Source organism: Aplysia californica, unplaced genomic scaffold (assembly GCF_000002075.1).
Source record: "Aplysia californica isolate F4 #8 unplaced genomic scaffold, AplCal3.0 scaffold00136, whole genome shotgun sequence".
NCBI lineage: Eukaryota > Metazoa > Mollusca > Gastropoda > Aplysiida > Aplysiidae > Aplysia > Aplysia californica.
Window position 1 is genome coordinate 1,220,427 of NW_004797406.1, and position 12,964 is coordinate 1,233,390.

The 12,964-nt window shown below is 40.0% G+C and overlaps 1 protein-coding gene across 1 annotated transcript; it reads right to left on the reverse strand.

Moving 5' to 3' along the window:
* LOC101861033 (arrestin domain-containing protein 17) lies at window positions 1-9,693 on the reverse strand. Its single transcript, XM_005096739.3, has 8 exons — window positions 9,429-9,693; window positions 7,263-7,388; window positions 6,825-6,950; window positions 6,156-6,367; window positions 5,364-5,546; window positions 3,594-3,803; window positions 2,856-3,024; window positions 1-2,155 (listed from the first exon to the last, which is right to left on the reverse strand). The coding sequence occupies exons 2-8, from the start codon at window positions 7,375-7,377 to the stop codon at window positions 1,737-1,739; spliced, it is 1,434 nt and encodes a 477-aa protein (XP_005096796.1). The 5' UTR covers window positions 7,378-7,388; window positions 9,429-9,693; the 3' UTR covers window positions 1-1,736.
* Window positions 9,694-12,964: the final 3,271 nt, after the last annotated feature.

Sequence of the window (12,964 nt, forward strand, 5' to 3'; positions counted from 1 at the left end):
ATAACTCCATTTGCCCAAAAATTGACAAGCACCTGATTCCACCATGTCAAGACACTTTTTGTTTTAAACAGACCAGGTCAAGACACACACTTTGTAAATACAAACACTAGGGTTTTTTTACACTACAATCACGCTATGGCCAATACACTTAATTTGTAAACTTAAAAGTTATTCAGGAGTCATAGCCACGCAGCATTCTAAAAGTTCTGGAAATCAACAAAAAGGAATTTTAAGCTTAAAATCATGAAAAACTTCTGGCACTAGATCTCAATTTCATCTTCAAATGTCAATCATAGTGGCACAATAAGACCTCCAAGACATCAAATATAACTGACTTAGCAACCACTTTCACCCTATCACTTATTGCATCTGCTTCCAGTAAATACTTTCCTGTACACTTCAGGAACAAAAACTTGTATTAGTCAATGTAAAATTGTTGACTTTGTGGGGATAGCACCTCTGTTTGGATTCAAAATTCAATAGTTTTCAACGGGGACAGGAGAGGGATTTCCAAGCGCCTTGACAACAACCCATACCATACTCAAAAAAATCTGCACACTCTCTCCAGTAGAGGTAGCAGCAGCATTCCAATTACGGCAAACCACAAGTAAACGTAATTTCATATCCTTCAATTCCTTTTGCATTTAGTGTAAAAAAAACTGCAAAGGTTTACACAGGCTTACTCAGTGGTGAAGAGACAGCAAGATAAATCACTAAATGGTGTAGACCCAGCATTCAGTGGTATAAAGACAGCAAGATAGCTCAGTCATCGGTATAGGGACTGAGATAACTCAATCATTCTTCAGTGAGGAAGGGAAGGTTGGATAACTCATTCATTGGTCAGTGAAGAAGGGAAGGTTGGATAACTCAGTCATTGGTCAGTGAGGAAGAGACAGTGAGATAACTCATTCATTGGTCAGTGAAGAAGGGAAGGTTGGATAACTCAGTCATTGGTCAGTGAGGAAGAGACAGTGAGATAACTCATTCATTGTTCAGTGAAGAAGAGACAGTTGGATAACTCGGCATTCAGTGATATAAAGACAGCAAGATAACTTAGTCATCGGTATAGAGACAGAGATAACTCAGTCATTGGTCAAAGGAAAAGAGATAGTGAGATAACTCAGTCATTGAACAGTAGAGTACAGACAGTGAGATAACTCATTCATTGATCAGTGAAGAAGAGACAGTCAGAAAACCCAGCCATAGGTCGATGAAGAAGAGACAGTGAGATAATAATTCATTTACTGGTTAGTAGAGTACAGACAGTGAAATAACTCAGTCATTGGTCAGTAGAGTACAGACAGTGAGATACCTCAGTCATTGGTCAGTAGAGTACAGACAGTGAGATACCTCAGTCATTGGTCAGTAGAGTACAGACAGTGAGATACCTCAGTCATTGGTCAGTTGAGTACAGACAGTGAGATACCTCAGTCATTGGTCAGTGGAGTGCAGACAGTGAGATACCTCAGTCATTGGTCAGTAGAGTACAGACAGTGACATACCTCAGTCATTGGTCAGTAGAGTACAGACAGTGAGATACCTCAGTCATTGGTCAGTGGAGTACAGACAGTGAGATACCTCAGTCATTGGTCAGTGGAGAAGACACAGTGAGATGACTCATTCTTTGATCAATAAAGAAGAAAGAATGAGACAAATCATTGATTGATCCAAGAAGTAGAGACAGCAGGATGACTCATGAGTTTGGCCACTGGAGAAGAGACAGTGAGGTAACTCGTTCACTGGTGTAGAGACTCGTAGCTGGGCGGGGGTGGCAGTGATGAGAGAGCCTCCCCCTCACTCTGGGACAATGGGCTGTAGCCTGTGGGGAGGGCCGGTGGGGGCGGAGATTGGGGAGGTGAAGGGGGAGGCAGGGGGTACGTATTAGTCTGACCACTGCTGTGGACAAAGGCCACTGGAGTCTCATTGCCGTGTGGGGGAGGAGGGGCTGTGATGTAGGCACCGGTGTCAGTGAAGTGCTCGCTGTTGTAGTAAGGGTAGCTGGGCAGTCGATGGAAGCGACTGCGACGGCTGGCGGCTGTGGAGGGACCCCCACCAGAGTCCACATTGGCACGACCTCCCTCATCAATATCATCCTCCTCTGTACCCTCCTGAGACTCCATGCGACCAAAAACGCATTCCTCGTAGGACGGAGGAACTAAGGAAAAGACACAGAGAAAAGAATGAGTTGATATCACAATCAGGCACAACTCTTGACCACAGATTAAGTAGCCCAGCTGTTTCACAGACACAACATCACTCACTTCGCTAATACACTCTAATAGCTTTTTGATAATCATAAATTAAATTGCGGGAACTTGGAAAACCCCCAAAAAGGATTAACCTTAATAAAGTGGCTAATAATTATCAAACCATATAATTTTGCTATCTATTTAAAAATTGAAGTATAGTTTAAATACTTCGTATAATGAAGCATTTCATCTGCAGTAATATTTCTTGAGTTTTTCACTGGCTGAAAACCTTCTTGGGCATTTCATCTATAGACATATTTCAGTAGTATTTCACCAGCAGCAGTATTTCCTCTATTGAAGTAATTTTAACTCATTAAAGTATTTCATATGCTGAAGTATTTCTGAAGTGTTTCATTTACTGTAGTTGTCTGAAGGATTTCATCTACTGAAGTACCTCATTAGCAAAGCATTTCACATAAATTTGAAATGATAAAGAAGTTAATGTGTGATAAATACATTATTTGGTCAAGACACTATCTACTCAAGTATTTTACCCGCTCTATTATTTCATACAGTAAAGAACTTCAATAAGTCTATCAGTTCACCTGTTCTGCTCATTCTTTTTTTTTAAAGTGTTCCATCTGTAAAAGTGTTGTCGCAACTTACGTTCAAACTGTGGTCTCACAGGTGGAGATGAAGAAATGTCAAGATCAAAGGAAGAATGGTTAGTATCTACATCGGACGGCCCAGTGGGTTCTGGGAGTCTTAGAGGTACGGTGCCGATGAAAACTCCACAGTTGATGTGAATTGTCCGCCAGCCCACTGGAACTTTCAGCTGAGGACAGAGGAAAACAATCCGACAATGCAGACCCTTTATCAGTGTAAACTGAATTTTGTGGTGCTGTTTTGGGTATCCTTGCCTTATGAAGCCATGGGAAAGTGAATGACAGCAACCATGAAGTAAATTGAGGAATCCCAAATGCATAAGTGATGTAGGTTTGTCTCGATACACAATAAATAAGTATACCATGTGTACTGTAGAGTATTCAGGTTTACATTGTGTTAGTGTCTAGAGGGTTGATAACAGGTAGGGATGGGAAATAGTCAGAAAGAATACATAGCAATATTAAAATCGCATGGAAACTTTCCGTTTTCTCTTATTTTGTTGAGTTTTATTCTTGCCAATGATTACATAAGATTTTAGAAGAGGCCCTTTCAACCAGCAATGTCCAGAGAGGCCATGGTCATAGTACATCGTGTCTGGAAATGTTACTAATAGGACACTGCTGAAATTGACTTTTGTCTCCATAAAATTATTAACAACGTACAACTTCCTCTATTTTTATCCCTATTTCCAGAAGAAAGATAGCCATCTGTAGACAGAAAACTTTCATCCAAGCTTACATGTATCTCATAAGTGATGTCGATGATGTTACAACCTTCAAGCAGTGACGGCGCCACCGCAGGGATGATGCAGTGGCTACGGAAAATCGCTGCTTTGCCTGCTCCGATTTTGTCATCTGAATGGAATAGATCCCACTCGTTGACTTTGTTGTGGTACTTCGGGTTTCCAGAAGAAAATACGCTGTCACTAAAGCCAGTGTACTGGACCAGCTGGAACAAAAGAAAGAAAAAAAGAAACGAAAATATCACATGAGCCTACACAGACACGATGACATTAGTAAAACAAAAATAACAACATGAGTATCAGCAATGACATATGAGGAAACTTAAATTTACACAATAATATGTAATGAAGATATGAGAAAACCTCTACCCAAATTCTTAGCGTACAAAAAAAAATGAAATGAGAAAGTTTATAGCAATTTGTATCATGAACACTAACAAGGCTACGAGATACAAGTAGATTAAGAGTTCAGAACCAATTACCCATCACTCCAGAAGGAGCATAGAACACACAAAAATTTCCTCTGTTGATCTCTGTTCTGGGCGAGCTATCTAAGCTTACTCCACAATTCCCCTGCCACCAATATATTTTATTTTTAATTATTCTCCTCCAGGTACCTTTCATATTTTTTTCCATTGATATGAGAGAACCTAGGTGAATGTAAACAATGACAAAACTTAGATTTACACAGTGACATGAGAAAACCTTGGGGAAACAAACTATGAGCATACTCAATGATATGAGAAAATCTAGAACTCCAGCCTGAGCAAAAGAAAGGATATAATGAAAACATATTGACCTACGTCATAAGTGCATACAATAAAAAGAAAAACCTAGGTCTGCATCCAGTGTGAAAACAGTAATAAAGAAAAACCTGCACAACGTAAGTAAACAAGTAAACAATGACATGTAAAAACCTATATATCTGTATCATGAGTGTTAACAGTCATTCAGCAAAATGAGAAAACCAATACCTCCTTGGGAGAGCTGAGTTGCAGCCCTTGAAAAGCCTCTCAAATCCCATTCAATTTTCCCCCTGATCAAGTTCTTACTTTTTGGATGCTCAGACAATAAGAAATTTTTTACAGGTTAGTCTGCTTCTTTTTGGCTGTAATTACGTCTGTGTATCCTGGGACCAACTTCAGTAAACACCAGTCAAACAATCCAGACAATGGTAAGCCACCCTATTAGACTGTGTGGAGACTTCCTCTTTGTGGGTCCACAAGACTCCCTCCCTCCCTCCCTCCCTCCCTTCCCCCCCCTCTCTGTCGACCCCATCCATCTATAACTTCCTCTTTACCAGCCTGTTCCTTCTCCACAATTTCCTTTCTGCTGACCTTACTCTCTTCCAAGATTCAGTGCGAGTGACTATATCAATATTCATAGACATCACTCTACGAATAAAGGTATGTTGATGGCCAAAGCCAGCTGGTACAAATCATGCTTCACAGTAAAAGCAACTGGCACTAAACACTAAAGGTCTCACAGAAGCTTTCATTTTTTTTTAAAGCACACCTGTACTCTTACTTCTCCCCCCCCCCCCCCCCCCCCCCCCACTCTCCCACAAGGTATTAATGACAGATTTGAAATGTGTATACAGACCCATCTTGAAAAACGCAAATATATTGTTCAGGGTGATACTAGTCTGTAGTGAGTAAAACTGACCTCACACCCTTTCCACAACCATATCTACACATGTACATGAGGCCAAAGTGTCCACAAGAAATCACTAGGGCGACAGAAAGGCATATTTGACAGTCCTGTACCTGAACGAGGAATAAAGAGACTCCATAGATGGTGGATGTTGCTTGATTATTGACGCGTATGTCATACTGCATTGGCTCGCCAGGTACAAATCCACTCTTCTGCAGCCGTAGGGTTGCTGAGACGGTACCAGAGTCACAGCAACAGCCTTCGTACATTTCTTCTTCTTGCAGGTTCTGGGGCATCTGATGAAAGTCAATGCAAATCAACTTTTAAGCACAACATTAACCCTACATATATAAGACATACAATAGCTTCACAAACAAGACAAAAATCCTCCTTTTTCAAAGGACACATCATCCTGCCTACATTTAAAAAAACAACCTCTATGAACATAGACACATCACCCATCCTCCACATACAATTCATTATAGATAAACAAATCTCACATCATGGGAAGAGAGATGATGTGTTTGAGAGACAGGAGAAAGAGGAGGCACACGAGCGTGAGGAAATATAGAGTGTACGGCAAAAGCAGGAAACAGGGACGCTGTGCCAGAAGATGAGAAGAAAGAGGAGGTACAAGTGAAGTGCGACAAGAAAGAGGCAGTATGGGAGAGTGTGAAAAGAAGGAGTGCCATACCATACAGCGAAGTGTGATTGAACGGTGAGATACAGGAAGAGGAGAGTAAGGAAACAGAAAAGTAGCACAGAGTACAGCAACGAGAAGCAGAGTGACGAGATACGGAAAGAGTCTAAGAAGTATGAACAGCAACAAGCCATACAGCAGCATAAGAATAGAATGCCATTCTGCAGCATGTAGCACAATGAAAAGGTGAAATGGTATAGCATACTGCAGCATGTGGTAGGGTGGCCAGGTCCAGGTGGCGGATGACAGTCAGCTGCTGCTCCCGCTCCATCATGCCCTTCCAGCCCAGGTCCATGGTGACCAGACACTCATAGTTGACATAACCACGGCGACCTTCAAAGGATGAAGGAACGTCTGGCGGGAGCATGAAGTCAAACGGGTACACATGGGTGCCGATTGGATGCTTGTCCACACGGTCTGACAGAGAAGAGACAGAAGACAACATGAAACATACAGTATGAGACACATGGTAAAAACACTCCCTGATTCTAGGAAGCACAGGACCCCCCCATCTCCCCCCCCCCCACGAGGTAAAGCGCAGCCCATTCATTCCTCCTTGGGCTGTTTTTAAACAATGTTATAATACTAAGGTAAAACAAGGTGTCCTGAACCATTCAAAGTAAGGTACTGCTGGCTATCTGAGGTTATAAATGCTTGCAAAAATGGGTAGCATAAAAGACCATGTAACAGAGGTGGAGTCACATGTCGCATAGCAACTGGTGTCAATTGCCATTTTAAAGTTGATGTCTCCTATCAAAAAAGAAAATGTTACACAAGATGGTCTCACATTACAGGAGGTGAAGAGAGGTCATTTTTATCCTCTAAATGTTACAATAATCAGTTGTCACATTTCTAAGCAGACAGTGAGCCTCACTTTCGCTTTGATAGAGGCAGTATTCACTATCGATGTACACCTCGTCTGCCTGGTAGCGTTTCGAACTGTCTCCATAAGACACATCCCATCTTGACTTCGCACGACCACAAAATTTGATGTTGATCGCTGAGAAAAGAAAGAAAAAGATACTGACTTTGGACCACTTTTGAGATAAAAATTGAAACAAAACTACAGCTGAATATGCTTTATTGAGAAAAAAATATTTTAGAAACGACTGACAGGTCTGTAAGAAAGAAATATAGTTTAAACTATAGTATTATACACATCTTTTGGAAAGGTTTTTTTTCTAACACAATATGATTGGTCTCTTGAAAAAAAATAATTGCAAAACATGATGGGGCCAGTCTTGAGGACCAAAAAAAAAAAAGGATTTTGTGTCTATTGTCAATCATATATATTTATCACTGGTCAACTCACTATCAATCCAGGTGGCCTTCGAGAGCCTAATAACCACACTTCCTGTAACTGTCTGACCAGCAATGTAGATGAAATTGGAGTTGTTCAGACGAACCTCAAACAAATCCACCCTCATTGTCACCAGACCTAAAAAGAGAAAAGATCAAAGCACAACAATCATCATCACTTTGACTTTCACTAGTCTGTCATCACATTGTCCACTGACTAATCACTTCACCATTTGATTATTCTGCTCTCTTCAAAATTTCTCATCACCTCGTTCAATCAACATTCAGTCAATCACTGACTTGGGAACTCAAAAACAATTACAACATGTCATTCAAGCTTGTACATTTACTGAATCATTTCCTGTTCCAGGAACAGCTTAGTACTGTAAAGCTGATGTGGGTTCTCTTTCCAATTTTGAAGTTTGCTATAGTATTTGAACATTTTACCTTTCCAAGCTCATGGTGACTAGTCACCTCATCAAGCAGTTCACAGAATACTGAGCATGCTAAGCAACATATAAAACACTAACTGGGACTCTGAACTGCACTGTAAAAATGAAAATGCAGTGACTATTTTCACGCTTCATGGTGCCGTGAACGTAGTTTGCAGCTGCAGGCTATGTTCATGGCACCCTGAAAGTAGTTTGTTTGTGTATTATTAAAACTATTACTGGGGTTTCACTGCAGTCAAGTTACTGTGAATTGCTGCTTTACCTTTTCGGCAGCAACACTTACATCCATTTCTTTTATCTTTATCGTAAATTACCCCACTTAGCCACTTGTACGATGGCGAAGACGAAACTCTAGATCTATACCTAGGACTCATAGACTGACTCGGCGATACATGCGACTAAACGTAGAACGACACAAACTATTTTTTGGCAATATGGCCATCTTGTGTGAAGTCAGACTGGGATACCCCTCCGATCATGTGACTACATCTAAATATAGACAACTGCAAGGCACCAAAGATTCTCCACTACAAGATCTTTGAAGGCATGACGCTCTGGAGCGATGTTTTTCCAGGAATACAGGTAATGTGATATGATGCGGTGTTCCGAAGATGCTGCTGCTTATCTCTACTGCGCATTGTTTATCGGGCCCGAGGTAATCTTCCGAGGCCTTTACGGCAATTTTTGCGCGCTTTATTGTCTTTGCATTTAACGTGTTTTTATTTCAAGTTCAAGTAAACAGTGTTCTTAACTGTTCTGAGCATCAACAATCTAAGCAATCTTCCCTCATGTCCAAGTGAGAAATTTTAACGTGCGAAACACATCGATACGGATACGATACGTCAAGCCACTAACCCAATATGTCGTTCCATGCAGTATTTTCAAAGATTCTCAACTCAACAACCTTCTAAAAATAGTCTTTGGGTATCCAAGGATGTGATGACATCACATTAAGTACATTAGCAGGCAACCAGGCAGGTGCGTCGTTCTACGTTTAGCCGCAAGTCTCGGCGATGGGTTCATGAAGTGCAGTGTCGAGAACCCTAGCAACTGCAATAGAGAATACAAGCCAAGTGAGCTGTTCTCTGTTGGTGTCAGTATCAGTTTCTCAAATCAATCATCAGTTTTCACGCCAGGTTTTATTTCTTTAACTTGACAACGGTTTCCTTTTCACTGGAAATCTGACATCATCAAGACTTTCGTTGAGATTCCCCACTTCACACTTCGTGACCCCATCACCCAGTCAGTCTACGAGTTCTAGATTGATTTCAAGATTTTCGTTCGGAGAAATAGTCACTTCGGTAAAAATAAAAGAAACAGATGATGATAGTGTTGTCACTGAAAAGGTAAAACAACAATTCACAGTAATCTAAAGTAGACTAAAGTGACTGCAGTGCAGCCCCAGAGAAAAGCTTTAATAATGCACAAACTTCATTCAGGGCACCGCGAGAACGTCCTAATCACCACTAAATAAATGAAAATTACACTTTCTAATCTAGATTCTAGACCTTTATATTTTATTATCTATCACAAATTTGAACAGAGCATCCTCAAACTCCTCACATAGAGAAATATACAGTACAGGCTCTAAACTATTCATGTATCATACAGAGCAGGCTGGACGTTTGGAATTGTTCCCTGTTAATCAGACTCAGAAAAACTGCAGACAAGCCAGTGACAAGTTCATCAATTATCAAGCGCAAACTAAAAGTCAGAGTCAGACTCACAACATTTTTTTTATTCAGCTCGTTCCCTCAATCGACATCACGCTAGAAACATGACAAAAAGTTCTTTGCTATGCTATTTAAAAGGCCATATATTTCCACAATATATGATATCAAAGCACATCTTCTCCGTTGAATAGAAACAAAAATGCAGAAAGTGAAAGGGGGTCTTTCATCTCTGACTGCTGTAGTAGTAGATTTCCTGTTATTGATTTTGCCACCATTTTGGCTCTTGGGACGGAAACACCACTATTTCAGCTCTAAATAAAAATGAGTTCCACATCGGAAATGAGATCTTCGTTCATCGCTTAGTTCGCTTGAACAAAAATTGGTAAATCAATGCTTCGCACGTATCTTGCGTCCTTCGATTTATGATAATAGCAACAAGGCACTACACGTCATGTGCTCAACAACATTTTGCATAGCATTGTACTGATAAAATTAGTGGGAAATTTAATCGAATTAAATTAGAGCCAGACAATCAGACAACATCAGTGCACAGGAAATATGAGAACAAATATGAGAAAAATTAATATTATGAAAGTAAGATATTTTAAAGTTCTGTGGCCTAGCCAAAGTTCAAACTAAAGGATGAATTTCTAGGAAGCGGTATTTTTATAGAAGCGGTTGGAATGGGTGGGCAAAGAGAGCGCCTGGTTGAGTTGCAAGAAATATGTTTTTAACACGAACAATAATTGAATTGTTACCTTACTCTTAATTAATGATTGTGTTACATGACTCCTTGTGAAGCGAGAAGTAGTATTTCTGTGCTTTCTTTCTTTCTTTTGGTAAGTGATTTACGGCGCTCGCAACTGCATAAGTTCATATGAGCGCGCAGGACACATTAAACATTTTCAGTCGGAAGGAATTTTTGAATTTTGCCTACTCTTATCGACTTTAGGCCACCAAGGGATCTTTAACGTGCGCGACTTGCACTCGGGACCACCGAGATTTTTCACCCTTGTCCGAGAAGGCGAGGTAGACTAGACCTTTCCTTCCAAAAGCTCAGGGACGTGGCTGAAAGTGAAAGACAGCAGTTAAGGAGCCAGGGAGTAGCAGTAGAAAAAAAGGCTGCAGAAAGAGATCAGATCGGAAGGCGGCGGGCGATTCTGAAGCCGAGTCTCGCCTCTGTGGGTCTTGCAAATCACTATCCAAGCAAGCAAGGGTATCGGATTATGCTATGTATAGATGGTGAATTATCAGATCTTGTCGTTGTACAGGCAGGCGTTTCATCGTTTCAGAGCACACTGACAACCTCACAAAATGGTTTCGAAAATGTTAATGGAAACGTTTTACTTTTACGCTCCTATCGATGCCATTCAGATGATTTACGAGGCGGCCTTCGACCCTATAGGCTATAGGTGCTTGTCAGGATTACCCATGATACAATCAAATTCTCTGATACAATCTCAGCGAGACGGGAATCGAACGTGTGTCTCTCCTGGGCGACAGCGGAACACGACTACACTATAGGCAGGGGTGTATATTACATTGTACTTGAATTGTTAAAATAGTCAATATTATTTCAAAACACCCGTTATTATTCAATAAAACCCAAGGGGGCAATGAAACTGCAGAAGATTAGAAGTTAATCATCTTAGTGCGTAAACGTATCATCTTCTTGTTTATTCCGCTTCGAGAAAGAATTATGTTTCAAAATCCTACTTAAATTAAGCGTTCTTTCTTCGACAGAGTGACGTCATGCGGTAAGCCCACTGCACGAGAAGGCTAGTGGAGTAGCATGTCCAGAACAAAGATTCTCTACTACCCAGCAGAGACGAGATCAGAATACACTTACAGTGGGGGCGTGACCAGAGTGCAGCAGAAACGTGACGGGAGTAGGCCTACAGCCAAAGTCAGTGTGACACAAGAGTGCACAGCAAACTTGAGCAAACCTTAATGACTCAGATAGGGGAGGGGTGGATCGAAAAGCAACCCCCCCCCCCCCCCCCCGCCCCACACACACATAACATGAACGTCTCCCATAATACCCAGGGAGCACAACCAATTTGATTCTTTTATTATTTTGATGCCGTCGAGACCGTCCCCAGCCAAATGATTCGAAATCAACAAAGGCCTACAAGATGACAATGCAAAACTTGCCAGTTCATATGGGCGCTGGCATAGATTTTTTTGCAAGTTCTGTTTTTTAGGGGGAGGGGATGGGTTTAGATTTCCAGCAGTCTATTAACTTTTTTCTTGCCCTCGCTTTTACCTCTTTTTTGCTGTTGTTGTTTTGTTGGGGTTTTTTAGTATGTAAATCTGTATCAATGTTGCAAAAGTGTTTTTGAAACATGTTATTGCTAGAGGCGGGAGTGAGTCGCCACACTTCGGGTATAACAGGGCTGTGGCGGTAAATCAAGGAGCTCTAAGAAAGGAAAAAATCCAGAGAGTTTTAAGCAAACTATTAAGACCAACTTAGAATGACAATAAAGACATGCGTTCGAACAGACTGCCTACTATTATGCTCATGCCCGCCCCCAATGAAATAGAAAGAGATAAATAAAAATGAACTTTAAAAAAATAAAAGCAACAGAAACAGTAAACTAACAAAACAAAACCAAAAAAGCAAAACAAAAAAATAACAAGATTTTTTAAAAGACAGGAAAGTAGCGCAGGAGGGGGGGGGTATACGTGAAGGAGTGAAAAGAGTTCAGTGTATACAAATTTGCCCAAGGCATTGTAACAATTTAAATAGCCTATTACCTTGTGTGATTTTTACTCATGAAAGCGAAAGCTGTTGTCGAGAGAAATTCAACAAAAAGGTAGGCTACATGTCATAAGCCTACATCATGCCAGCGTTGCACGAACTGAGTTAAATGTATTTCTTAAAAGTATATAAATTTAGAAATCACGTACGCTTTTAACAAACACTTCCAATGTAAAGAGCACAGCATTATTATTATTATTATTGTTATTATTATTGTTATTATTATTATTATTATTATTATTATTATTATTATTATTATTATTATTATTATCATCATCTTTATTATTATGATTGTTGTTATTATTATTATTATTATTATTATTATTATTATTATTATTATTATTATTATTATTATTATTATTATTATTATTATTATTATTATTATTATTATTATTGCGTGTGTGTATATTTGCCGATATTTTATCATAACACAATCAATGTCGATAGGGCCTATAATATGTAACTTTAATCATATTCATCACATTATAAACATAAGTCCCACTATTCTTTTGTTGTCCAAATCTTCTCAAATAGCCAAAAGTACGTTTTTTTCAGCTACATTGTATTTCACTTCACTGCCTTGGGCGGTAGAGCATATAATTTCCACTCTTTGATTGCTTCAGCGATTTCTTTCTCAATTGGATGTTCACGATTTATTTCTAATTCTCTCTCAGCTGGCGATATATCCAGTGGGTATTATAATTTGTTGCTGTAAAGAAGTACCTAATTGAAGTGTTCTGTCCATCTGTTTAGTTGTGCTATTTTTTCTCATGTCGACATTTCTCACGCTTGTCTTTAACAGGCAATTCCATTTGATATATACCTCCCA